Source organism: Glossina fuscipes, unplaced genomic scaffold, assembly GCF_014805625.2.
Source record: "Glossina fuscipes isolate IAEA_lab_2018 unplaced genomic scaffold, Yale_Gfus_2 2, whole genome shotgun sequence".
NCBI classification, from domain to species: Eukaryota; Metazoa; Arthropoda; class Insecta; order Diptera; family Glossinidae; genus Glossina; species Glossina fuscipes.
Window position 1 is genome coordinate 7,798,436 of NW_023998416.1, and position 27,650 is coordinate 7,826,085.

Consider the following 27,650-nt stretch of genomic DNA (forward strand, 5'->3'; position numbering starts at 1 on the left):
GTTTCCCTATGAAGTTTTGCATTTATTACCATTTTTATTGTGTTTTTGTGTATTAAGCAACGCGAGAGAGCTCGCTTTAGGCTTTTATTTGTCAGAATTTTAATTTAATTCTCAGTCTTTTCCCCTGTTTTGAGGTTAAGTTTATGATGCACCTGCTGTGCGCATTTTCTCTGCTTTTATTAGCAAAACAAGAAAATGAGTGGATTTTCTGCGGCTTTTCTGGTCTATGTGCTCGCAGTAAATGCAGCGTGTGGTATGCCCGCACGTACTTTATAAAATAACACATTTTATCTTTAACTAATTTTATGTTAGGCTTTAAAGTTTTTCCATAAGATATAAAGACATTGTATCAATTTGTTAGATGATACGTAGATTTAGGTTAAAGTTTATAAAGAGGATTTTCAAGATTTTCTTAGATAATGAAATTTTTGCATAGAAAACGTATTTGAATAAGTTAAGAGAACTAACTCTAAATACTCTTATGTAACTGAATTTAGCTGACATGATTGCACGCAAGTTGCTTAAAAGATCTTTTCGGAGAATTTATGTAAAACTTAAAAAGCAAAATGGCTTATATATGTAAAAGTAGAAAAATAAAAAGTCATTTTATGTAGATGAACTTCAGAAAACAAGAAAACAAGTAAAAACACTATAAGTATTCGTTTTACGTTTTCTCAAAACAAAGCCTAGTATGGAAAGTGGTCGAGAAGATGCTCCAATTCCAACTATTTTATGTAGTATTCATCATCGATCCAAGACACATCGATATACCAAAATTTCGTGTAAACTTACGATCTGTAGGTTAAACACAAGAATACAAGACGGACAGACAAGCTTAAATCGATTCAGAAAATGATTCTGGAATGAAAAGTGGATCTACCTTAGATCCTTTCATAGATGCTTGCATGTACTTTGATCAGCGACATCTATTGGTGAAAGTTAGAAAATGATGCGAACCATCCACGAGTACACGGTTATATTCAATGATTTTGATCATTCTTTACATAAAACAACGGCGTTAGAGTTAGCATACAGTTAGCTAATAATGGAACGCTGAATATTGCATTTTCGATCTTCATTACTTTTGTTGTTTGACTTGAAGAAATCGTCTGCAGAAGCCCTTCACACACATTTAGAAGCTTGTGATGATGTTGTTTCCACATATCCCAACGATTTCAGATACTTGTAGGACCAAAAAAGTTCGAAGAGGATGAATTGCAAGACCTACGGGACGGAAACCAAGCTCAAACTCTCAAAGAAGTTTCGAACAGCTTAGCTGTTTATGAGTCAATAATGTCTAGATGCGACGGGTAGGATCCAAAAGGTGGGAAAGCGACTACCATAAGAGTTAATTGAAAATGCAATTTCGAACCGTCTTAACGTAGCGATTTCATTGGCTTGCCAAGCAAAAAAAAGGAGAGTGTAGCAAACTGTGACTGGCGATGAAATGTCGAGTCTGTTAAAATTCATCCTCTTTAGTAATTGTGAAACAAGTGTGAGGCCAAGTTAATTCATTCAGCCAAAATATTAAGACCTTAATGATGATTTGCATAAGCGGGCAATAGAAAAAAAAGATAGACAGATATTCCATGCACTATGGTTGATTAAAAATATATAGATATTATGGAGTCCTTTTTTTTATTTAAACCCACCCTCTTTAGCAATCGTGACCCATGCTTGAAACTAAGTTTGTTCGCCCACATAACTTTTTAAAACCGTAATGATGATGATTGCTACAAACGTATTGTTCACAGATAGATAGACAGATTGTCCACACGCTCTCACTGATTAAAAATATATATATGTATCCTACGAAGTTAATTAAAACTCGTCCTCTTTAGAAATTGTGACCCAAGTTTGAGACCATACTCAGATCCTTCCACAGGCGGAGAGCAGCTTTTGATGCAAGCCTTTAGCGACAATAATGTACCCGTAAGCGTCAAATATGACATTAGTATGGAGAGAAACGTGCACAAAATATGCTCAATGATCCCAAACAAGTCCGAAATGTTTCAAAATGTTTGCATATAGTATATGACAGGAGATGGAATGGAGATGTGCTCGTCACAAGGCAGCTTGATGTAGCTATTTACCAAAAATACATTCTCCGCCAAACATTTTAAATCCACTACCGCCACCGTTAGTTGGTACTCTATTTTCTTCTTCTTGACGTGTCGAAATGCAATAAAATCGAAATGTTCTATAAAAATAAGGAGCAAAAGCTATCAAAATAAAATAATTTTTTTTTTATTTTATTGAAAGAAATAGTTCTCCTGAGAATTAACCACATTGAAGAAGACGTGGAAGCATGTTAACAGCATGTTTTAATTTTAATAGAAACAAACGATAGTCGCACGAGGAAAAGGCAACAAACAAAATAAACAGAAACCCTATGGAAGAAAGCATAACAAGACGACAACGGATTAAATGGAAATTTTAGTGTTATTGATGATATGTTAAGAGTAATCTTACCCAAACTCTTCGCACTGCGTCTTTTTCCCTTAACGAATATTTACGTAAACGGGATACAAAACTATAACGACTTCGTTTTAATGTCACTGTTATCCTGTTGCTTACGGAACTTGCAATACTGTTATGATTCTTTCTCTTCTTTTATGTATATATATATATATATATATATATATTTTTTTTTTATACGGGTACATTACACCATCTAGGATTTCAATAAGATGAAAACCGAGTTAAAATTAAGGGTGATTGCAATATAACCTCAGAAAGTGTAATACCAATAACGAAAAGGTGAAATAATACAAGAGAGAATGTCAAATGAGACAGTTATTCGGTTATATAGACCGAATGTTTGCAATGCTTTTTACTTAATCTTTGTTTGTTTGTTTGTGTGTTTGTTTATTTGCTTTTTATTTTACTCTTTATTTATCCAAATGGTGTTGCCGTAAAAAAATTCTTGCCGGGTAATCTTAACATTATGTGATTCCCAAAGGTAATGATTTCACTTTTTTTGTTATACTGCAACTATAGCGTGCAGGCGGAGTTTTTATTAACGCTTAAGGGGGAGAAAAATAAAGTTTAACGGCTTTAAATTTAAGAATTGAGTTACGCTTAAATCAACGAATTTCACATTTGTTAAATAATTACATTAAAAACCATGTAAAATGGAAAAATAGTTGTAGCGAAAAAACCCGAATTAATCGAATTAATAAAACAAAATGTAACATTTGGCTTTGATCAAATCCTTTCGCATCCAATATTTGATTTCATATATATTAATATAATGAAACATGAGAAGAGCTTTTGTGCTGCTTAGACTGACTCTCTTGATATTCTAGTAGATATATATATATATATTGCAAGTAGGTCAACAACAATTGCGGAGGTTTTCTTTTTCTTACTTCGAGGATCAGAACGCGACACACGTAAGGAAGATACCGTATACTACTGCGCCTAATACAGTAATTTTTACCCAAATTCTTACCAATCCATCAAAAATTTTATATTAATTCTTATGTAAACGCATGATTTTTATAAAAACCCCTCGTATTGGGGCGTCCAAAAAGTATACCCAATTCAATTTTTTTCTTTTTTAAATCTATTTTCTATTCCAAATCTGTGTTGGCTTATATATATATTAACAGTACCTAATACATACTAATATATATTAACAGTTTGCCCTAACGGAAAGAATTCGCAGTGACCAACGCCACGATGATCGGAGTAAACTGTTAATATCATTTTGGGTAGGTTGTTTCGTTCTTGGGTCACCTCCGCTTGCACGATATTCGATCGTGTGAATAACTGTAGCAAACGAGGGTAGACTGTAACCCTCTCACTTGTTTATTAATGAAAGATGGGTGTCTTTTTGGCTCGCAACCTAAATGTTTTCCCCTTCAAGGACACGCCAATCGTACAAAAATCAACATTTTTCAAAGTTCTTTGCGTACTTCACTAGATGTAAGGCCCGTAGATGATGTCTCAGGAAAGTCGCAGCGATGCTGCCTTTTCTAATATTTTTCAAAAATGTTTTTTTTTTCTTAGTACTTAAACATACTTTTAATGACCTTGTATGACCTAAATATTATTATTTTGCTAGCTTTCCTAGTGTTTAATAGCAGGGTTACCCAAACTTAACATTTTCATAATTGATATAATATGAAAGCACAATATTATTATTCTAAGCGAATCGAATTTTTATACTGCAGGCACTGCAGTCCCACCCATAGGATACAAATGCAATTTTGTATTTTTGTGCCTCTTTTCGTTTATAAGTAGCAAGGAAAAAACGAAATATTTTTTTATATTTGAAAACAGAGCTGGCCGCAGATTATGTTGTACTATGGTTGTGTCCTTTGACCGACTTGGCTCAATTTCAGTACCAACGTGCAACAAATGGATGCTTCACTTGCCAAATCGATTAATTCCATTTTTAATTTCATTAAATTTAATAAAATTCCAAACACGGAGTTAATCGATTTGACAAGTGAAGCATCCAAATGTCAGTCTTCGTGCCAAATTTCAAAACGATTTCGTCCTTTTTTGTAACCAAAGAATTACATAGACAGAAGGAGAGACAAATTAGCGAGCATATCGACGAACACGCTTAAATCGCTTTAGAATTTGTCGCTGATGAAAAATATATATACCCTATGGGGTCTCTGAAGCCTCGTTGTGGATATAAATAACGCAATTAAATGACTTTAACTGTTGAAATGATAAAAATTATGCCCATTTATTAAAATCAATTTGTTATAATCAACGATAAATACAATGTTAACGTAATAGACTTGAAATTTGAATATAAAATAACATAAGTTGTTATACAGATAATGGAATCAGTTTTTTTATAACCAACAATAAGCATAAGCCCATGACAGACATTACCAAATAATGTAAAAAAAATAAAATCTTAAATCGTAAAATTGCCTGTTTGGAGGGTTTAACTGGGTCCTTTAAGATAAATCTTTTGTATCCTTCAATACAAGTTCGTCCATAGTCTTTATCGATTTTAAAGTTTAGACGTAGATTTAATTTATTCCTGCAAAAAAAGAAAAAAAGAGAAAGAGAGAGAGAGAGAGAGAGAGAGAGAGAGAGAGAGAGAGAGAGAGAGAGACGGAGATAGATAGAGGGAGAGAATATGTTATGTGAATTCTTTAATTAAGCTTAACATAAATTCTTACTTGTCTTCCTCGGTTATCAGGGTAGATAAACTTTTGTATTTGTCGTTATCCGCGATCCAATTCGTGTTTACAAATTTTTGAACGATCATATTAGCAGAATATATTCGTCGTTGTAGTTTCACGAAACTGTAAATAAACTCCTTTTATTAATTTACTAGTTTTGAATACATAATAGTAAAACGAAGTGAAACTATTATAGTGAGCCACGGCCCACCATTAAATACGCTACATCACTTTGTTTGATCCACGTATAAATAAAACGACATTTTGAAATAAGTCTTTATTTATATTGGAAGTGGTCCCGATCTTATCAAATTTCATCAAAATATCTCAAAAATTGTCTGTACGTTGATCGAAGTCAAACGCGACAGACAGACGGACACACAAGTTTAAGAGCAAAAAATGATTCTGCATCGATCGATATGATAAAGGATAAGTCTATCTCCAGTCTTTTCTGGGCGTTACAAATTTCATATACCGTTGTGCCACGCCTGTGACGTTTAAGTTTAGATTAATATTCAAAATTCGCACACTTCTGAAATAAATTCCCACTGAAAAATGTTCATATAAAATGTTCATCGTGCTTAAGAAGCTTCAGGGGTGTTATATTTGCCTCAGCAAGCTGGCAAGTAGCAGTTCTAAGGCCAGTCAGCAGTAAGTACGATAGATAAAATAGAATATTTGTGAAAGGTAATGATTCGTTATACAATTCTGAATATCGTTAATTCGTCAAGTACGAAAATTTTATTCGAATTTTTTGTAACCATCACCGTTATCCTAAAACAACTAAAAAAAAAAGAAGCAAAACTTTTTACCATTGGATGGGCGTTGCTGATTTTTCTTTTAGGTTGAATAAAAGTACAAACTTTTATACTTCCTTCGCGCATAGTTTCTGATTAACGAGCAAAAAACACGTCAAGTAAAGCTGCTCTAATTTCCTTTTGCATTGTAGGCGTGTCCTTTGGCTGGTCTGAATCATTTTCAAGTTCTTTTGCAAATTTCTGCCTATCGGTATCACCATTTTTATGAACGGGAGAATGCTTATCACAAATACTATGCAGTTGGGCAGACGATAGATGGATGGACAGGCGGATATATTTAATTAGATACCGAATCAGAAACTGATGAGAGATGAATGTGCTTTGTAGGGTTACAATTTCAAAACAAAATAAATAAAATTTTGAAACATTATAATTTTGAGTAGGTGGAGGCGCCGATTTTTTCCATTTTTTTACCATTACTATAGCATCGCTCATAGAACATACTTTGAAAGTTTTATGGGTTTTTCTACTGTACTTTGTAAATAATAACCAAAAAAACAGTTTTCTCCCCTGTTGCAAAAAAGAGGTATTCCCAGTTTTCGTCCTGCTGCAGGCGTGTCCTTCGACTGATTAAGCCAATTTTTAATTCCAGCATGCATGCAAGAGCTGTCAATGTTTACGACAAATTTGGAGCTCATTGCTCGGTTTTTGCAGCCACAAGAACGTGTACAATGGACGGACAAACGGACACGCTTCAATCGATTCAGAATTTGATTGTTATGAATATACCTCTGACCCTTCGGTGGTACGCTTAAAAATATTTTCCTTTTTATTTTATTATAGTGTGCTGCGGCAGAGGTAAATTTTACAATCAAGTAGTGGATACAATTTATATCACAAATCCTTTTTGCAGAACCCAGAAAGAAACTTCAGGGATCCCATAAAGTATTTGTATTCTTGATCAGCATGTAATTGAAAGCCGATTTAAGCGTGTCTGTCTGTTCGTCCCTCTACCTGTTTGTCTGTATATTGTTTGCGTTAATCATTTCTTTGGTCGCAAAAATGCCAATCGGCTTGAAATTTGGCACATTTTCCGCCCGCAAGTTGGTATTGAAATTAAGCCAAATCGATCAAAGAACCCAACCATAGTACAACATAATCTGCGATCAGTTCTGTTTTCGAAAATAGAAAACATTTGGTATTTTGTTTGTTGTTTATAAAACAAGAGATATACAAAAAAAAAAAATTTGTGTTCATATTCCATGAGTGTGGTCCTGCAGTACCTGCATAAAAATGGAAAAAATCAGTCACGCCGGTTCAATAATATAGAATATTGCAATTTCATTCTCTTATCAATACTTTCACAGCACTGAGAAAGAAGCTTCAGAAACTAGGCAAAGTCTTTATTATTATTGTATCAAGCCGTGATGGGTGTAAAAAGGATTTGCTCGCGACCGACTATAGTTTTCTTATCTGTTTTTTTTTTTTATTTCTACAACATTGCAAGAAAAAATTCCTTATTTTCTAAGATGAAAGAAACGTCATTTTGTTTCTACAGTCATCAAACAAGCACTACGTTACCGAATGATATCAAAATTATTACACGGTTGGTTAAGTCTTTTCTATCTGACTTTGAGAGACTTTTTTTTTATATGTTGTTCGCTCCCCGCCGCTCACTAAATACGTTACTTACTAATCGCCACAATAGTTATCCTCCCTTAACGATTGATTGAAAAGGTTTTGATTAAAGAAATCTTGAAAGGAGGTAAACAGAGAAGTGAAATTAATTTCATTTCTGAGTAACCGATAGTTTTAACGTAGTCTGGGTGGCCGGGTAGGTAAAAGATTTCGATTGACAGCTCAATTGCCATGTGTTCAATAAAGCCGATATCCTTAGATGCCTAGTGCTTTAAGTGCTTTAGTCTTCAAATTTCATTCTCTATCTAAATTAATTAATAATAATAATAATTTAAGTTGAAGATACTTACAAAGGTTTTTCTTTCCTCAAACGTAGGATACAATCAAGCAAAATGGCTAATGAAAATTGGATAAGCATGAACTAAAAAAGAACAATTAAGAATCGTTTTAGTTTGCTCGTTTGAAAAGAATATGCAAAATTTACGTGTATAAAGAAACGTATCCAACAATTCGTTTGGGTTCTACCTGTAGCCCATATCGCTTTTTCCGAAGGGTTTTCCCTTGCTAAATCAACGCCGTGCTCTATGATTTGCAATTGAGTCGATAAAGTCTCGCTTGACATACAATTATTTAACACTTCTACGGATCCATTTGAATTGTTTAAAAAGCTAGGTTTCATAACGACCGCGTAAGCGGATATGATAAGACCGTGAACCGTTGCATCACATGGAACCATATTTAATTTCGTATAGGGGCTCATATAGGAAACTTGGCTCACGCCGATATAACATGCCATGATTAGAGCTGCTGGACCATTAATATTATCTAACCAGCCTGGTAAGGGTTCATCAACACTGTTGATCACTTCACGTATGAAACAAAAAAAGTGAAAAAACGGACACTTATTATAAGATATCGTACGCACATATTTCTAAATTGTAATGATCCACTTACCCTGGGCTACGCGATATATTATAATGGGCAATTTATTTCTATAATCATTGACAATGTGTTCACCTAAACTTTTTGCAAACGTATAAGTATTCGGATGATCAGAACTATACTTTTTAAAAAGTATATCCAGTGTTTCGCCATCGAGTGTTTCAGCTAATTTAATGGTTGTACGCCAATCACAATTACTTGACCTCATCTGTGCAAATATTGGGAAGAGTAAGTTTGCAGTGTGCACTCTTATACTGAAGAGATAGATACCTTTTCTTCTATATGAATTTGATCGACGTTCGCGTATAAAGTGGACACATGTACGAAAGCGATTAGCTTTGACATCGTTTCAGCGATTTTTAAAATTTCATGAATGCCACGTAAATTTATAAAAACGGAATCCTTAAAAGGATTATCGAACCTTTGGAAACATCAAAAAGAAAAAAGTATTAATGAATTTCTTAATTAAAATATTACAAATTAAACATTATACCTGACATTTGCGGCCGAATGGAAAATGATGGTAACATTTTTGATTCGTGTAAGGTCTTCGCTGCTTATGCCCAGGCCCAATTCCTTACAATCACCAGCTATGGCGTGAATTTTTTTGAAACATTCCGGTTGCTCATCACGCGCTCTTTGAAATATTATATTATCCAAAAGTTCTTGAAGTCTTTCATCCGCCGATTTGTCCTTTTTTGGACGTAATAATATAAACATTTTATTAAAATTAGGAAATGAACGCAATAGCTTTTCTATTAGAGCTTTTCCTATGAAACCGGAGCCACCGGTTATAAATATTTCTTGATTATTGTAAAAATCCGTTATTGATATTTTTTTGGAATTTTCACCATTAGCGGTAAAATAATTTACACCTTTTATTAAACTCATTTCCAAAATATGTATCACTTTTTTATTAAAAAAATCACTTATTCACGAGTCCGGAAGTTAATGGCAACTAAGACAATTCGTTTAAAAACTTGCAGTTTATATACACTTTGCATGATTTGTCTACTCATTAAAACTTTCAACTAATTCTTGTCATTATAAATACACTAATTTTGTATTAATCGATTACACGTTACATCAATGTATATATTTCGGACCCTGAGACTTATGTAAAACACTTTTGTCATTTTACGGAATACTTAAGCGAATTTATTAAACTTAGTTAGTATACTGTCTAAAGAGCGCGCTGAATGACGCGAATTTCTAAATTATAATTCAGAACCTTTCGCTGTACTAAGCAAGGTGGAAGAAGGCCCGTAACCAAATACCCTATACCACTTCGCCTAGTATGGTTATTCATATAATTACTTTTCGCAAGAAAACTTTCTATGGGCGCAGGCCGAACAAATGGTGCGTCCTTGGCCTAAAATACGTCAGCGTACTAAATTTGATCAAAATATCTCCTACATATAGCTTATGGGTTAAACATAAGAAAACAATACGGGCGGACGGACAAACGGGCATATAAATTTGGACAGAATCACTTTCTGAATCAATTGATATCATAAAATGTGGTTCTATCTCAACTTCTCCTAAATGTTGCATACATCCAGACAATATACTCTGGTATCAGAATTGGCGTAATGTACAATGAAAATCTATTAAGCATGCGTAGGAGCACAGGTTCGTAATTTCTGTGAGATCCACATAAGCAAACGTACCTGCTTCATGTAGGGAAATAAGTGATTCGCTCAAGTCAAACTCGCCGTTATAGTCTTGGCTTGCATCGGATGTTGTTCATATTATATTTTTCTGTTGCTAAAAAGTCTTTACAATCAAACGGTCCGGCCTTATATAAATGCGAAGTTCTTGACCTAATTCAAATGTTCTGCGTGCTTACATATACTCAAAATAAATGTAATGTAGAAAAAAAATTTTTTTTTCAAGCTCATTAAAATCAAAGCTGATTTATATAAATACTTTTTTTTTTGGTGTGCCCTACACCGCTTGGGGTTATACTAAGTTTGTAGGTTTAATCCATCTTGTATTATACGGATCGATTCAGAAAGTGATAGTGTCCGCTTGCCTGCCTGTGTTCAACCTACAGAAAATGATTCTGTCCGTTTGCCCGCCTGTGTTCAACCTACAGAAATGTGCTGCCCAACGACGAACACTACTGAAAATGATTCTGTTGGGATGACCTTTTCAACAACTTCTCATATAAGACTTTCTTTTGAAACGTCGATAAATGGATAACTGAATGATGATGTAGGATAACGATAGGTCGTGCCCCCTGATAATGTTCTTATCTCTAAACAAATACTTTATTATTCTACTCTCCAAACTCTTTTATCTGAGATCCTTACCAAGTGGTCCTTAAGAAAATGATAACTTAAAATGAAAGCTCGTGGCGCCCACCTTATCTAAGGTAGAATGACAACATTTCAATCGTCGCATTTTGTTCTCCAAGTCTTTTGTTTGATACTCATATCAAGAGCGGCTTACATTATGCATATACCACTTTATGTTGGCATGGGAGTGTGCAAAATATCGGGGTGATTGGAATTGCCCGATGTGACGATTGGTAGATTCCACTCTAATACGAAAGAAATTAAAAAAAAAAAACGCTAAACGGTTGTAAGCAAAGCATATAGTGACACAAAATATACGAAAACGAATCGTTTCATTTCTTTCACTTACTTTCGTAAACAAAGCCACGACAGTATATGTTGTTATGTTAACGGTAATAAACCAAACAATATTTGAATTCAATAATAAACTGCGTAGGTAGCCATTGCAACTAAGCTTAAAACCAATTCTATGTACATCTTGAATCATGGTACACACATATAAGCAAGTTCAACAACCCAAAGAATCGATGGTCAATATTGTCTGTATTTAGCATATATTAACAAAGTTTTCATCATGTTTTCAACCTAGTCGCAATGGAGCGGGAAATACATGAATGAAAAGCAAGAGAAGCTCTTGTCAAATAAAAGTGTATTTCATATAAGTCGCTATAAATATTAAATGTTCACGTGGTGGTATATTAATATATTGTTACGGATATGCTTTTCTTGATACAGTTCGTATCACACTTAATGATACGATTATTTCTTAGTTTGACAGTATTCTTCTTTCCGACTCAAATGTCCTTCTCGTGCTAACTTATTCTATTCAAATGTTCAGCTTATATAAGCAAGTTATCGTAATAGATCTGGTTTCCATTAACCTTCTCGTTGGCCGGCAGCTGCTTGATGCGCCATGAATTTACGCTTGTTTTTTCCTTATCTTGGATATTATTTTCTGGGAAAATCAATAAGTGGACATGAATGTAGATTTGGGATTTCCATAACACTGTCATTCACTTAATCTTATTCGCCCCGAACTAGATCATTTCCAAAGGCTATCAGTCTGCTTATGAGCTATCTTATCTATAATTTCGCCTTTCTGATGTATCTGGATGCGATAGACTCTACCAGTTACCCTTCTGATAACTTTGTATGGTCCTTCCCAATTAGATAGCAAATTTGCTGACAATCTGTCATTATGCGACGGCTTATATAGCTGCACTAGATCTCCGTCAACAAAGCTCGCTTCCCAATCATTTGCGGCCCTCAACTTCTCACCTGCGGTTTGGTCTGTAGTTAGGTGCAGAGCAGGAGCCAGATGCAGCGCAGCAACTAGGTGCAAAGCAGTCGCTAGAGAGATCGAGCCAAACTTGGACTTTTTGTCTCAATACGGTAAAATTTGAACAATTTCTTCAAAACTTTTGATGAAATTGGGGTAAAATAGTAGAATTTTTATATAAAAAATGCATTTTATTAAAACTTTGAAGCATCCATTAAGCTAATAAAAAAATGGATTTTTCTGTAGTTTTTCCTCTAAGCAAGTAAATCCAATTTTGTAAGAAAATGCTCACACACACAGTGTACACAAATATTCCTACTAAATGGCTATGCACCTTTATATACACTAACCCGCATACATGTAGATTATTTATATTTTTTCATGTAAAAATGGCTGCTGCCATTTCTTGCTCTCATAGCCTCCTCTTAGGTTCGACGATCACATTTTTTTTTAAAAGGTAACGCACAAATATTTACTCACGCATACCTTGAAAAAGAATCTAAATTTTTGCTTTAGTTGGAAAGGGTTTCCTCTTCAACAGGGTTTCCCCTTCCAATAAGCATAAAAAAGCTTTTACATAAAATTAGATGCTGGTAATGTCAAAAAAAGCAAAATGCTAAAAGTTCATTATTTGAAAAATCTATAGAGCGAGCTAATATAATAGGGAATCTTGCAAGAAAGAAACATAAAATCTCTGTGAATGCTGTACATTTTGAATTAATATAAGAATTAATAACAGAAAGGTTTTTCATTAGCTCTACTCCGTAAATTTTGTAGTCCTCAAGCTCCATGCTCTGATTGTGCTCGGTTTTAAGTTCTTCAAAATTCTTCTTAGAATATATAGCAACGCCTACATCTTAAATATTGTTCGAATCACATTAAAAAGTCAAAGGTCTTTCACTTTCCTTGTATATTCCATACATTGTAGACTCATTTGGTTGATTTTCTGTGTACATTTCTGGGCGGGTAATGCGAAATTTTTCCAATTGAATATATAAAATTGGTTTTAGAATATATAGTTTTAAATTAACATTACTTATTTGGAAGACAGACATTTGGATGAAACAAGAGAAAATGATTGCTTGCAATTCGTTTTGTTACCCATTTCTTTAACCTATTTTCCCTTTCAAATTAAATGAAATATATATTTTACGAAAATCAAGTGTAGTTAGAAACTGTCTTTAAATTGTATAACAATTTTATCGCATTCTTTATACGAATTCTACTTTAGGTGCATTAAAAACATTATTATTATCAAAGATTTGCTTTAGTTGAATAATAAAACGCTGTGGCAACACTTTCACGTTTAAACTATTCCCAGTAATATTGTTTGGTTTTATTTCATTTAAACATTTCAAACTGAAATTAAAAATAAAAAAAATATGTCCATATAAAACTAACTCAGATTATAAACAACAATAAATCAAATAATTCGATTTTTTTTTTTTTTTTTTTGCTTTTGGTATAAGTCAATTCATTCCATAACGCATATAATGCATTCATATTTTGTAGGGTTTATCTATGGCTATGCCAGATAATCTTCATGGGGAAAGAAATGTTTGAGCATTGGCAACACTTTTATTTGAAACAAAAAGGGATTAGCAGAGAATATGAATATCAAAAAAGAAATCGAGACGAAAAAGTCGACGCGTCCGAAAGAATATTTTTTGTTGCTTTCTTTTATTAAAAATTTATACTTTTAAGTGCGTTTTTTATATAAAGTTTATTGGGAAATAATGCAGTAAAGTGTTGATGGAAGAATGTAGTAGAATGCATACATTTATCTTTGAAAATGTATTAAAAATAATAATTTGAAAAAATAGTGAAGAAAGCTCGCTCCCCCTTCCTCTTCTTTTTTTTTTTTTGCTCCTTTTTGATATTCGTTTTTTTTTCGTGCTAATAGCAGTTTAACAGTTTAATTTGCTCGTATTCGTATTCGTTGATATGGGAACAAAACATACTATAGAGAGTAGCAACAATAAATCTATGTTCATTCGTTATTTAGCGTGCGTTTGCGTATATGTTTATATGTATAGATATTGTTAATGACTCTACAAACTAGGAGTAAAATGTGGTTTGTGTGTTATTTATTGCTACTGGTGGTGCAAAGAAGATGAGCAAAAAAGAAATACTTTCAAGAGAGAGAGAGGGCAAATGTGTGTGTTCATGGAAAAATTCCTTTGAATGTCGTATAAAAACTATGTGTACAAAAAAAGAAAAAATTGCAATCAAAGAAAAAATAATCTATTTTTATTAAACCAAAAAAAAAAAAAAAAAAAAAAACAGCATGTAAGTAATTTATAAAGCAACAACAATAGCAATTATCAATACTGATCAACACTTGCCCCCGCATAAACGCCCTAGTTTTACTTTCCGTTTGTCTTTTTTTTTTTTCATATTTATAAAACTTAGTAATTAAGTTTTCGCATTCGTAGCTGTGTTTATATATTTGCTGCGTTGTCTTCTAATGTCATTGTAGGCAACAAACGCCCACTTTTGTGTTGTGTTGTTAGTTTTAATAAACTCTTATATATACATTTTTCTTATTTAACGAAGTTTCCCACAATCGTTGATAATATTATTGCTTTTTAGTTAATTTATTTTTCTTAAGTATTGTATGTCATATAAACATATAATTATGTACACAACATTTAATACGCGCGTGTGTGGCTGTGTGTGTGTGTAAGAACACATTGGTTGTTTTTGAATGTGGGTAGTTTATTTCGCTTGATCTAGCGTTCAGTGTTCATATGCCATGTTATCGATAACTAACGTAAATACTGAGCAGTCAGCAGTTTTAACAGAATCACTTCTTTTCTTACAGTTAATTGTTTATTTTGATTGTGATAAAAAATTTATAATAATATATATTTCTTCTTTTTTTTCTTACTTTATGTGATTCCATTCAACTTTTTTTTTTTTTTGTCATTTTTGTGACATATGTCTACGCACGATTAATGATTTACTTGTGAGAGTTGAATTTTTATTTCCCATGTGCAGTAATAACTCCACGCTCTATGCCGAATAACGAGGGTGGTTGTGGTTTATTCATTATTTCCCTTTTCTTCTCTTGGAGCTCATCACAACTTATAGCTTTTCTCTAGTAATTTCCGTTTGTTTGTTTATTTTGTATTTGTATGTGAATATTTGTATAGCTTTTTGCGGTATTTGTGCGTATTTGTTGTTTATATTACTTTGGAAAAGTGAGTGAAATTTGTTATTTTTTTTCTTTTGAAATGTCATCATGTCTTTTAATTAATGGTGAAAATAATTAAAACTTATTATATTGTGTGTTATTGCTGCGGCGTGCAATATGGTAGCGTTTCTCATATGCGCAACTTTCGTTTTGCTATAAGTTATCTTTATAGTTAGTAGTCGTGAGTAGTCTTGTGAGGCAGGAATCGATCAGTGTTATTAAACGGGGATAAAATCATAACATTCGTACAATAAATACTAATGCTAATCTATTATGATCAACTTAAGAAATTTATTAACTACTGATTGCTGCTATTTTCAAATCGATGAAACTTTTAAGACTTAAGTAACCCAACTGAAGAGCATTTTCCAATTATTTGAAATATTGTGATGAAAATTTCTTTCGAGCAGCTGAAGTTCTATTTGACTATCGTGCCATCATGATAAAGTGTTCAAATTGAAGACGTTTCTCTTGTCAAAGGTACGAGTAAGTTTTATAAATTTTTTCCCTTCAAACTCGCTTACTTGCCTAACTTATGTTTGGAAAAATGCCTGAAACAATTACCTTTTATGGACGCAAATGTATACAAAAATATATTAGAAAAAAATTATCCCTCAAGAAGGAGAAAAGTGAACCCCTATGCTTTACATCGTACCCCGATCATTCCTATGTGCTCAACGCCATATTTAAATATCGACATTTTGATAATAGGCAAGTAGTGGGACAATCTTTTCGAAAATAACTGGCTTTCACGGGCCAGTGCATTCAACATCATTCGCAAAGTGCAACTTTAATAAAAGGAGGAAAGAAATGAAATGGGGCATATTCTATTGTAATACTAACCCAACCGAATTAATTGACTAGTACTGGTTTACTAGCGTCTCTACGTGTACTAGATTATAATGTCGGAGTTATTTTCTCTACGCGATCATCTGGTTTTACATGCGTCTGTGCATTCTGAACAAATTGTTTTAAAAAAATATAAAGGGAACGTTCAAGTTGCTGTGTAATCCGGGGCATCAATCGTGATATAAATAGTCTGATATGGACCATTTCGCTCTTTAGTCAGAACACGTTCTTCACAATATCTCAAAAGCCTTAAACCTATAGGTTGAACGCTAAAAGAACAGACGGATAAATAGGCTTAGAATCAATCAGAATCATTTTCTGAATCGACTCGCACAATAAAAGGTAGGTATATTTCAAGTCCTTCTGGTCGTTGTACACATTCATACACAGTTAACATCCTGTTGCACCACAACTGGAGTAATGTATAAAAAATCTTGATACATTCTTTGGTAAAGAAATTATCTCCCGTATGATGTACCGCAAAAAAAAAAAACCGGAACTTGCCTGTTAGAAAATAGGCGACGTGGACAGAATCGGTGGAATAATTACGTCATCCGCCCTTCTCTTGCACTGTAACCGGGCGGGAAGAAAGATTATACGAAAATATATGTCTACTTTTTAGATATTGTTATGATGTTCTTAAGCTTCCATATGTTATATAAAAGAAATTTTTCCTGTTTGATGATTTTATTATTTTTTTTTTTCTTGGAAGTATTTTCAATGATAATATCCTTTTCAACAAGGATAGTTTTATCTAATAGAAATGAAATTTTATATGTTTTACTTCAATTCTTCCATAAAAATTATGACGCAGCTAATTGTATTTTTATTGCGTTTGACGTGCATGCACGTCACAGCTTGATTTCAATTTCGCACCCGTATGTCGGAGACATTTAAAAATAAATTACGTAGCTAACTGGTTAAAGTACTTACGACACTTTTTTCATACACTTCACAAAGAAAATGTAAGTGCGGGGAAGCTCACGCAAAACAACCCTTTATTCATTGACTTTCCTTGCTGCGCATCGCTATCATTTTCCACTTCGAATTAAGTCTCTTTGGAAGTACAGGCGAAAATCTAGTCACGTTCGGGTATTTTTCCAAAAGTTATTGCAAAAAAAAAAGGGCGACTTCTCTTATTTGATTTTTTTAAAATCAGTCGAGAATATCGATTCGGAAGGATCGTAAAGGACGCTCACTTGAAAATTGTGTTTGTGCCTGTATCTATTAGGTCGATAACTTCCGATGCAGGTAGGTAGAATCTATTGTTTGGATTTTGTTTTCGCTATATATGCATGAGGATTCAGATGGTCTTCTGCCAATTGTTTTAAGTGACGCATGTTACATTCAACTGTTTTTAATAACCTCTGAGTGGAGAGTTAAAAAGTGCAATTTCGATATAGAATACTTTGGGAACTTAAACAAGGCACTAAGGCTGAAAAGGCTGAAAAAATATGTAGCATATACGGTGAAGGATTGACAACTGTTTGGGCAGCTAAAAATTGGTTTGTAAATTTTCGTTCTGAAGATACGACCATAAAAGACGGGATGTTCTGCCGAGCCAAATGCACTTTCTCTTGTGGCATATTCACGAGCAGCAATCATATATAGGAATAGATAACCATTATGTTATACAGTATTGGATCGAGATATAGGTATAGATGCAATTATAAATTATAAAAAGCCCCTTCAGACTAACAATCGTTTTAATACAAAGTGTTGAGCTTGTGAAGAAAGACTAAACCTTTGATGTGAGGGTACGTCTGGAGATCGGAATCCAAAAGGAAAACGTTTTATCCGTAATTTACAATGCCTCTACCAGACAAGCGGTTTATTGGCCTTGATCACTTCTATGTGCCAGGCACAAATTTGCCAAAAATTTTCTTCCAATTCTGCCAAGTTATGGAATGAACTTAAAAGAGTTGTAGTATGGATCTATTACCTTTGGAAAGACAGTTGTCTGTAGTCGTGTTTTTATATCACTTTTCTATAGGTAAATTTTAAAAAGTGATAGAAAAACTTGTAAATTGACTCACACATCACAGATATTAAGTTGAAAGCGACGTAGTAGGAATAAATGACGACAGATCTATTTTGAACTATTCTGACGATTGCTAAATTTCTTAAATAGACCTTATAATATTCCACTCTTCGTGGCCTACAACACTTGTCGAATACGGGTATATTAAGTTTATACGGATGGATGCAAATTCAGAGGATGTTCGGATAGGGCAACCTTTCATTACGCCAATTGATTCACATTCACTTTCTGAATCGAACTGAACTTGTCTGTCCGTCTGTCCGATTCACTTTTCGAATCTACCTAATCTTGTCTGTCCGTCTGTCCATTTGATAGACCCGCCTTTTATTACAAACAATCGATTCAGATTCACTTTCTTAATCTATCTAAATCTATCTGTCCATCTATTCGCCTTGTTTTTATGTTTTCAACCTAAAGGCGACAATTTTTAGATATATCGATGAAATTGATGAATTGATCGTACCATTCTTTTGACCACTTCCCATATAACGAATTGTCTTGAAAACTGATTACATGAATACCTGTAGGTTGATAGTGGAAGCCGCGGACCAATATACTCTCTTTGTGTATAAGCATTGAAAAAATCCTTTATTTTGAGAAATGTCTACATTTTTCTCTATAGTTCTTTAAAAGTGCATTAACAATATATTTCTCTCTTCTCTTTCTTCCTGTTTTTTCATAGTATGTCATGTAAATACAGGACTCGAAATTTAAAAATCTCTCTTGTATGATATAAATAAGCAAAGACGAATTTATTAACATATCTTGATTTATGTAAAACTATGTATTTAAATCCAAAGGAAGAAGATATCATATAATCTACGTATTTCAATGTATTCTAAAAACGTAAAATAATAAATATTTATAAAAAAAGCCGAACAACGCGGGCGAACAGAGAAAAAGAAAAATTTTTATTTTTAATTTTATGCTGTTTGTTTGCTGTTGTTACCGCGGGGAACAACTAAATGGATCCATATCATCATATACGACAACATGTAAGTTAAGAGGCATTTATTACGAAATTATAGCTTTAATAGAGTTTTATTTAATTTAACAAAAAAAAAAAAAAAAAAACAAAATTTCAGTATCAACCACCCAATAGACCAGAATTGCACCAAAAATGCAATCGCGGCTCGCATTCAAGTGATACCAGTTCAGCTTATAGTGGCAGTGATACAATGGCTTCCGTCTACGGTTCATCACTAGAAGGCGAGGAGATTGATTTCTCCGGTTTAGTTGAATCTACAGTAGATTCAGATGAAGAGGATTTGGCGGAATCTATGGATGTAAGTACACAACGATCACATATTTTCTTTTTTCCCACATTTATCATTTTTCAAGTAATGCGCTTAAGAATGCCTTAATTTTTTATTATGCCATACAATTTAAATTCTGCTGTAATGGTCTTGCCCTAGCTGAGTAGCGTTGATAAGTTTAAGCCTCTGTGTGTGTTTGTGTTGGTGTGGTGTGGTTGGATACCTCTTCAATAATCAAAACCATTATATCGCAATTATTATTATTATTATTATTTCACCACTATGGTTCAATGTTCCACTTTAGGTTAATCTTACTCCCAGAGCTGATTTATATTATCATGTCGTCGTATATATACGCTTTGTATTGTGTGCAAATCGTCATCATCATCGTCACTGTTATCGTCTCGTCACTACACAGTACCACTTGTTTAGTTATAATTGACTCAATTCCACACACAACAAGTTGTTTTCTCTTTTTATGGCATAACCGACCGTTACTTTGGTGTTTTTTTTTTTTTTTTTTTCAAAATAGGTAACAGGTTGTTATTATAATTGAGAAAAGAAAAAAATTATGTTTTTCGAATGAATGAAAAGTAATAAAAAAAAGAAGAAAAAAATGAGGAAAAAACCTCAAATCAAACGTTGTTCTCTTGTTGTTGTTAAGCAGTACAAATAATTTGATGGGAATGTCGTGCTTAATAAAAGCTTTTACGGCAGAAAAAACATAGAAATATTAAATTGAAAAGTTTCCAGTTCTTTGTAACTCAATTCGTCAAATTCATGTATTATTTATTATACCCTACACCCTTATAGTACAAGGATATATTAAGTTTGTATGCAACACACAGAAGAAGTTGAGATAGACCCTCCTTTTATCGATGTAATCGATTTAAGCTTGTCGGTCCGCAGTTTTTGAGATATGTTGATGATATTTGGTGCAGTGACCCAAGGACGAACACTTTTTTTTTCTATTATATAAGCGATCAATCAGGCGATGTCCCGATGAAATTTAAATTGGTTTGGATCGAACCATTTTTTCCACGACTTCCCGTAAAACGCTTTATTTTGAAAAGCCTTTATACGAATCATTGTGGGTTGGTGTATTGTTTTTAATGATAGGCAGCGACTTACTATAACGTTTTTCTTATAATTTTATGAAGTTTTTTCTGTACTCGTAATGTTCATCTATTTATTATAGATTGGTCTTATTCTCTTTATTCTGAGTTTAGCAAATAATCCTTAAGCTGTCGTTTTTCTTTTAATAGAGTTTAAATGTTCGTGATGCTGTACGTGATTGCCTTGAAAAGGATCCGTCCGAACGTACCGAAGAAGATGTGGAGATTTTGTTGGAATTCACTCAGGGCCTTAAGGCTTTTACCAATATTACACTGTCAGTGAGGAGGGCTCTTTGTTCGGTCATGGTATTCGCTGTGGTCGACAAAGCTGGCACAGTAGTTATGTCTGATGGCGAAGAATTGGATTCGTGGTCCGTTCTAATCAATGGCGCAGTGGAAATCGAGCACGCAAATGGCGAGCGCGAGGAACTGCAAATGGGTGACTCATTTGGCATTCTCCCAACTATGGATAAACTTTATCATAAAGGTGTCATGCGTACAAAATGTGATGATTGCCAATTCGTGTGCATAACTCAAACAGACTACTATCGCATACAGCATCAAGGTGAGGAGAATACCAGAAGACATGAAGATGAAGACGGTCTCGTCGTAATGGTTACAGAATTGCGGCAAATTGGTAACAACGACGCAACGAGTGCCACTACAACGTCGACTTCGGCCAGTTCAAATACAAAGCGAGGACACGTGGTTATCAGAGGCACTCCAGAGCGTTTATTACAGCAATTAGTAGAAGAGAACTCCATGACCGATCCTTTTTATGTGGAAGATTTCTTATTGACTCATCGAATTTTCATCAAGAACTCTCAGGAAGTTATACAAAAGCTCTTAAACTGGTTTGAAGCCGACAGCCAGAAAGAAATTCTGCCGAAATTTGCCAGTCACGCCACTAACCAAGAGATCAGAGACCGCGTGACTAGAGTGGTACTATTATGGGTGAATAATCATTTTACTGATTTTGAAGCTGATCACGAAATGATGGAATTTCTAGAGGTTTTCGAAGCAGGATTAGAGCGTAAAAAATTACTAAGCCAGTTAAGATTACTGCATATAGCTTGTGCTGCCAAAGCTCGAATGCGTTCCTGCATTTTAGCACGTAGTTCTAGAGACGAGTGCTTGAATTTCAAAATTATTGGAGGATATGAAATGCGTACTGCCTGTGTTGCTACCGGTGGTTATGGAATTTATATTTCCCATGTAGAGGCGGGATCAAAAGCACAGGACACTGGTTTGAAAAGGGGTGATCAAATCCATGAAGTAAATGGCCAGTCGTTTGAACATGTGACCAGTAAACGAGCACTGGAGATACTTATGAGCAGCACTCATTTGAGCATCACAGTGAAAAGTAATCTTTTAGGTTTTAAGGAAATGATGCAGGCCGTCGAATGTAACAACAGTGGATCGATAAACTGTGGAAATGGCAACGTTGCCGGTTTAGCGTCCAAGTCTTTACGGACTCCGAGGCGTATCTGTGCTAATGATGTCGCCAAGTTGCATGGTCGAGCCGATTCCACTACAGATGAATTGTCAGCTGCTGCTAATCGGGCTCATATAGTTCGCTTGAGTTCCGTAGACATGCTACTGCATAATGCTGGTGAAGATCAAACAGATCGTGGTTTGCAGTCGCCAGTTGCACCGCTGCAAACTGCAGGCAACTTAGCTACAAATTTTATGAATAACTTATTGCAAAGTGTTAACGTATCGGCGAAAAAGGACACTAGTTTGCAAGGCAATGGAAGTGGCGAGGGCAAAGGTGGAGGGTTTATGACACTGGCTCCTAAGCGTAGATTGCAAAAGGCCTTGGCAAAAATGAATCTTTTGAATAAGAATATTAGTGGTTTGCACAATAGTAATCTTAACGACTCCAGCGATGCTTTGCTCAATATGGGGACTCAAGAAAAGGTTGGTAAGTCTGGATCATTAAGCAGCGGCAGTTCATCTTCAGTGGGTGGACGTCTTTATCAGTCGCAATCTAATCCTGACTTGACTTCCTCGCAATGCTATGAATCGAGCACAACCCCTACCAGTAATATAAATTTGGGAAATTATTTGTCTGCCTCCGTACACCGCCCTTCGACAGCTTCTGCTTCGGGCAGTGTGGTACCTGATTATCCGGAACATGTATTAAAGGTATACAAAGCCGATCAGACATGTAAATATCTGCCGATCAATAAAGAGACAACTGCTCATGAGGTGGTAATGCTGGCGCTGCAGGAATTCGGTATCCATGATCCTAGCTCGAATTTTTCTTTATGTGAGGTCAGCGTTGGTGAGGGGGGTATGGTTAAACAACGACGTCTACCCGATCAATTGCAGAATCTAGCAGAACGCATCAGTTTCGCAGCTCGTTACTATCTGAAAACTAATACAATAACTGAAACTTTAGTGCCCGATGAATTGGCATTGGAACTTGTGCGAGAATCTAACGTTCATTTTCTGCAATTGAATGCCTATGAGCTGGCCGTACAGCTGACTTTACAGGATTTTTCCATATTCCGGCAAATTGAATCAACCGAATATGTGGACGACTTATTTGGTCTTAAAACAAAATATGGCGTACCTATGCTGAGCAGATTCTCCGAATTGGTGAATCGCGAAATGTTTTGGGTGGTTACAGAGATTTGCGGCGAGCACAATATTGTACGTCGAATGAAAATTGTGAAACAATTCATTAAGATTGCGCGACATTGCAAGGAATGCCGTAATTTTAATTCAATGTTTGCTATTATTTCGGGGCTTGGTCATGCGGCTGTATCACGTTTACGGCAAACTTGGGAAAAGTTACCCACCAAATATCAAAGACTCTTCTCGGATCTGCAAGATCTGATGGATCCTTCGCGTAATATGTCTAAATATCGTCAATTGGTTTCCTCCGAACTGATTAATCAACACCCGATTATACCTTTTTATCCGATCGTTAGAAAGGATTTGACATTCATCCACTTAGGCAACGATACTTGGGTGGATAACTTGATCAATTTCGAAAAGCTAAGAATGATAGCAAAAGAAGTAAGATTGCTGACCCATATGTGTTCTTCACCCTACGATTTGTTGGCTATACTGGAACTGAAAGGGCAATCGCCTTCAAATGCCATGTTTTCTTTGAATCAAATGTCAACTTCACAAGGTGGTACTGCTGGAGGTCCTACGATGATAGCTGCAAATGCCGGGCAAGCGACTATTAAGAGGCGCAAGAAGTCAGCGGCTGCACCCAATTCCAAAAAAATGTTTGAAGAGGCTCAAATGGTACGGCGAGTCAAAGCCTATCTCAATAACCTAAAAATCATTAATGATGAGGATATTCTGCACAAATTTTCATTGGAATGCGAACCGTCACACACCTCCAGCAATTCTACATCCTCACATCAAGGTGGCAATTCATCTCGTAGCGGTGGCGACCAATTAAGCATTTATTCACATAATTCGAACTCCTCTTCGGCCCCAAATTCTTCGCTATCGCTAAGGAAGCGTCATCCATCTTCACCCACCTTATCTACTACCTCTTCGACGAGTTCGGCCAGTGATCACCGTCGTAATAACGTAAACCCAAATTGTCCGAAATTTGGTACAGCTTCACCGCAAGCCGTGCGAAAGATACTTTCACTTTCGGAGTCGACAAAAAAACGGCCACATCAACCTTTTCCCCGACCACCGGCTGTTCTGCCCGGTAATCTGCCATTACTTAGCAATCCTCACCATCTGCAAGGCCACAGTTTCAATCCAGCGGCAACGGCGGCATTAGTCGCCTCTACACCTAGCCCTAGTCCTTGCTCGCACCGTAGATTGGCGTCGGGTAGCAACTCAGTGCCAGGTAAGTCAAATCTGATCGTATAGCATCTTGCGAATGGATTTTAAATTGAAACATTTGCAAATTTTTAGCCACAATGGTTCCCGTACGTTCGATACACGAACGCTCTCATTCAGATACACCTGCTCCACCTCCGCTACCTTCGGTAGATCTGAATGTAGAAAGCAGTAGTGTGACAACTTTTCGTGATTTACCCTTAAGAAAATCAGTTACCTCTGGTAAGTTTTGTAAAACCACATTTTTTCTTACTCGTATAATTACTTTAAACACTAACAATTTATTATTAAAATTTATTTTGCTTGCATAAATAGTAGTTAAAGCCAATTAAACTTTAATCCTCTTGAAAAATAAAAACTAGTTTTAATTACATAGAAAATTATCCAACCATATCTAATCTATCAGCTCTCTGTAACTATAGTTTAGTGTAGAGTAATTGGTTTCAGACAAACAACCTGCATATTGGAATGGCTTGGGCTGTTGTTTTTATTGTTGCTTTTTCTTTTGCCAGTTGGTTTTTTATAGAAAAATACTCTACTGATATGGTAATTAATAATGCAATTATTGTTTGACACAAACATGCTGTGCTTTTCTTTCTCAATCTTTCTCGCTCTTTTTCTCTCATTCTGTTGTTGCTTATTAGCTATACGTAGTTAAATAAATTACGGTGTGGTAACACAATAATAATTACTTTCACTTTATATTTATATTTCTTTATTTTTTTGCTTAGTGAGTAGGCATTCATTTCTCATGCTTTCGCCCTCTCCTAGTATAATATCAATTATTTACTTAGATAAACCGGAGACATTTTTAAGACGACAAAATTATAACTTAACTGATTTCTTTGCTCATTACCACACGCACATCCTTATTTACTTATTCAAACTTCTTTCTACGTCGCGCTACGTTTTAGGATCCGTTTCATCTAATGACAGTGGTCATGGTTCTTATGCTCAGCACGATACGAGCACATCTTCTGTTTATACCGCCGCGGATTGTCGTCTTTTACAACAAATCTCTAATACCGCTACACGTAATTTAAGTACTCAGTGCAATACACGCGCCCTTTCACCGCCTCATACACTTCATCCATCCAATATGACTGCACCTCTACCACCACCACCTTCTTCTGTTACCCCCACAACCCCGCAATATATAATGCGGACACAGAATACTCAGTTGTATGCGACAAATGGGACACCACCGCAATTAGCAACTGTTCCAGCGACAGCACCAAACATGCCGCCTCCATACGCAACAGCGGCAGCATTGTTGCATCATAGCAATCATAGACATTCCAATATGCATGGTAAGTTTAAGTAGGGGAACGAAAGAAACTTCAACGATGTATGAGACGCCGCGAATCAATCCACAATGATGTAATGCGAAAGCGAATTATGTGACAAATCGAATTTCCACTGCGACCATTAACAAGCGAATCAGTCTTAGGTAAAAAACTTGAGCAACTTTTCTCCGGAAATTATTGCTTCTTGACGAAATATATTTTAAGGGCTGATCGCTTAGTAACGAGTTGGCCTATCATTAGATAAGATAGATTTACACAACATAAAAGTATACTTTTCGTGAAAGACCTCATATCCTTGGAGGGTGTCCAAGACATCTCAACTGGCGTGATCCATATTTAGCTTAAAAATTTACTCCGTCTGATGCAAATTTTCCACATCAATTTAAAATTTCAAAGTACTACTACTCAGCCATTTTTGTTGAAAAATTTTGAAATTTTTTCTCATACAACGGCTTTTTGAAAATTAGTCGAAAAAGTGGTCCCACCCGAATCATTTTCAGTACAAAACTTCCGACGTGTTTTGCGCCAGAAACGTTCATCAAAATGTCTCGAAGATTACGATCTTCAGGTTGAATACAAGACACGGGCGGACAGACAGCCCAGCTTAAATCGGTTTAATAAACGATGTGTTTATGTCAATTGCTTCTGAACGTTTTGTATATCCGCACAAACTTAATATGCCATTGTACCACAAGGTGGTTAGGGAATGATTACTAGAATGAGCTAAGTGGAAAGGAATCGCACAGGTAGCTGCCGTAAATTTATCTTAACAAAGCCCATCTGGTATGGATCGTCAATTGACACGTTGACGTTCATTTTACAATTTTTTTTTTTTTTATTCCATAATGCTAAGAATGTAGGACTGCTACAGACATCGCGTGCATCTACAATTCGAATAATAGATTAAATGCGTATTATATAATATTGTTAGAACATTAGAAAAATCTGTTGTCTACTAATTTCATTTTCTTGACGTTCTAAAAAAAGCATTTTTTTCCTTTCTTGGACAAGCGAAGTGCCTTCTGCAGCTTATGGTTTTGGGCTAACGCCTACTAAATAAGATGAGCGACTATTATATCGGCACTATACTAGGGTGTAACTCGAAGCACGGCTATGCAGATTAGCGTGTGGTTGCAGCTGTAATGAATGCACAAGAGATAGACTTATCGATCGGATATATACTTCTTGGGTCCTGTAGCCACACCTTATTCATCATTGTCGATCTATCTCTCTTCTATCCCGTATTTACGAACGCGTTCAGGGGACATACTATTAGTCTTTCATTAAAGGTGCTCTTCAAAGAATTTCACTTTTTCCTAGAAATCGATAGGAGGATAGCATTGGCTGTTTTACAAAAAATGGTCTCCCTGGACGCCACATATCATTGATGGTTTATATTATAGAATCATGTCAATCCCTTTTTCTAGATAGGTAGGTTTTTATTAGGAGCCACTGTATAGATATGGCTTTTTTTGAGTGCTTATTTAAATAGATTTCGTAAATGCGAACAAGTTCTCTAAGTTGATAGGTAGGAGCGTTTGTTAAGTTTTATGATAACCTTTAAAAGATTTTAGTGTGAAAAAATCCATTAATAATTTTTTTTTTTTTTATTTATTAGAAATTTTCTTTTGAATCTCTTTTCAAGGTACCCCAGGCTGCCCCATGTGTCCCCCTATGCCTCCAATGAATCAATAAAAATCATGAAGCATATTTTTAAAGAACAAAGATTTTTTTAAGGTAAAATTTGACTTTTAAAAAACTCACAAAGCAATTCGTAATTATAACTTTTTATTATTTTTAGTCTCATCATATTGAAAATATAAAAAGAATGCCAAATTTTATGTGGAACAAGTCTATATAATAAGGTTGTGGATATTGAAAATTGGAAATTGATTATGGTTCGATTTTTTACGTAAGACTAGAAAATATTCTTAAACACAAAAATATTTATAATTATGTTAAGCACAAAAAATTATTGAGAAAGTCTGCAG

General features: G+C 34.9%; 2 protein-coding genes across 6 annotated transcripts; one reads left to right on the forward strand and one right to left on the reverse strand.

Annotated features, from left to right (window-relative positions):
- Positions 1-4,766: 4,766 nt before the first annotated feature.
- On the reverse strand, positions 4,767-9,467 carry LOC119634130 (fatty acyl-CoA reductase wat-like). Its single transcript, XM_038028081.1, has 7 exons — positions 8,988-9,467; positions 8,765-8,915; positions 8,507-8,702; positions 8,037-8,416; positions 7,903-7,973; positions 5,154-5,279; positions 4,767-5,011 (listed from the first exon to the last, which is right to left on the reverse strand). The coding sequence occupies exons 1-7, from the start codon at positions 9,383-9,385 to the stop codon at positions 4,792-4,794; spliced, it is 1,542 nt and encodes a 513-aa protein (XP_037884009.1). The 5' UTR covers positions 9,386-9,467; the 3' UTR covers positions 4,767-4,791.
- A 4,879-nt stretch (positions 9,468-14,346) lies between these two features.
- On the forward strand, positions 14,347-27,390 carry LOC119632977 (rap guanine nucleotide exchange factor 2). Of its 5 annotated transcripts, none has more exons than XM_038026149.1 (7): positions 14,347-14,362; positions 18,842-19,154; positions 19,245-19,445; positions 20,681-24,359; positions 24,428-24,574; positions 25,267-25,662; positions 27,305-27,377. In XM_038026149.1, exons 2-7 carry the CDS (start codon positions 19,125-19,127, stop codon positions 27,352-27,354), a joined length of 4,503 nt encoding a protein of 1,500 aa, XP_037882077.1. In that variant the 5' UTR covers positions 14,347-14,362; positions 18,842-19,124; the 3' UTR covers positions 27,355-27,377. The 5 variants fall into 5 exon arrangements, with proteins under 5 accessions (XP_037882077.1, XP_037882078.1, XP_037882076.1 ...); XM_038026150.1 differs by lacking the exon at positions 14,347-14,362 and adding an exon at positions 15,274-15,749 and having other exon boundaries at positions 27,278-27,390; XM_038026148.1 differs by lacking the exon at positions 14,347-14,362 and adding an exon at positions 15,275-15,749.
- The last annotated feature ends 260 nt before the right edge of the window (positions 27,391-27,650 follow it).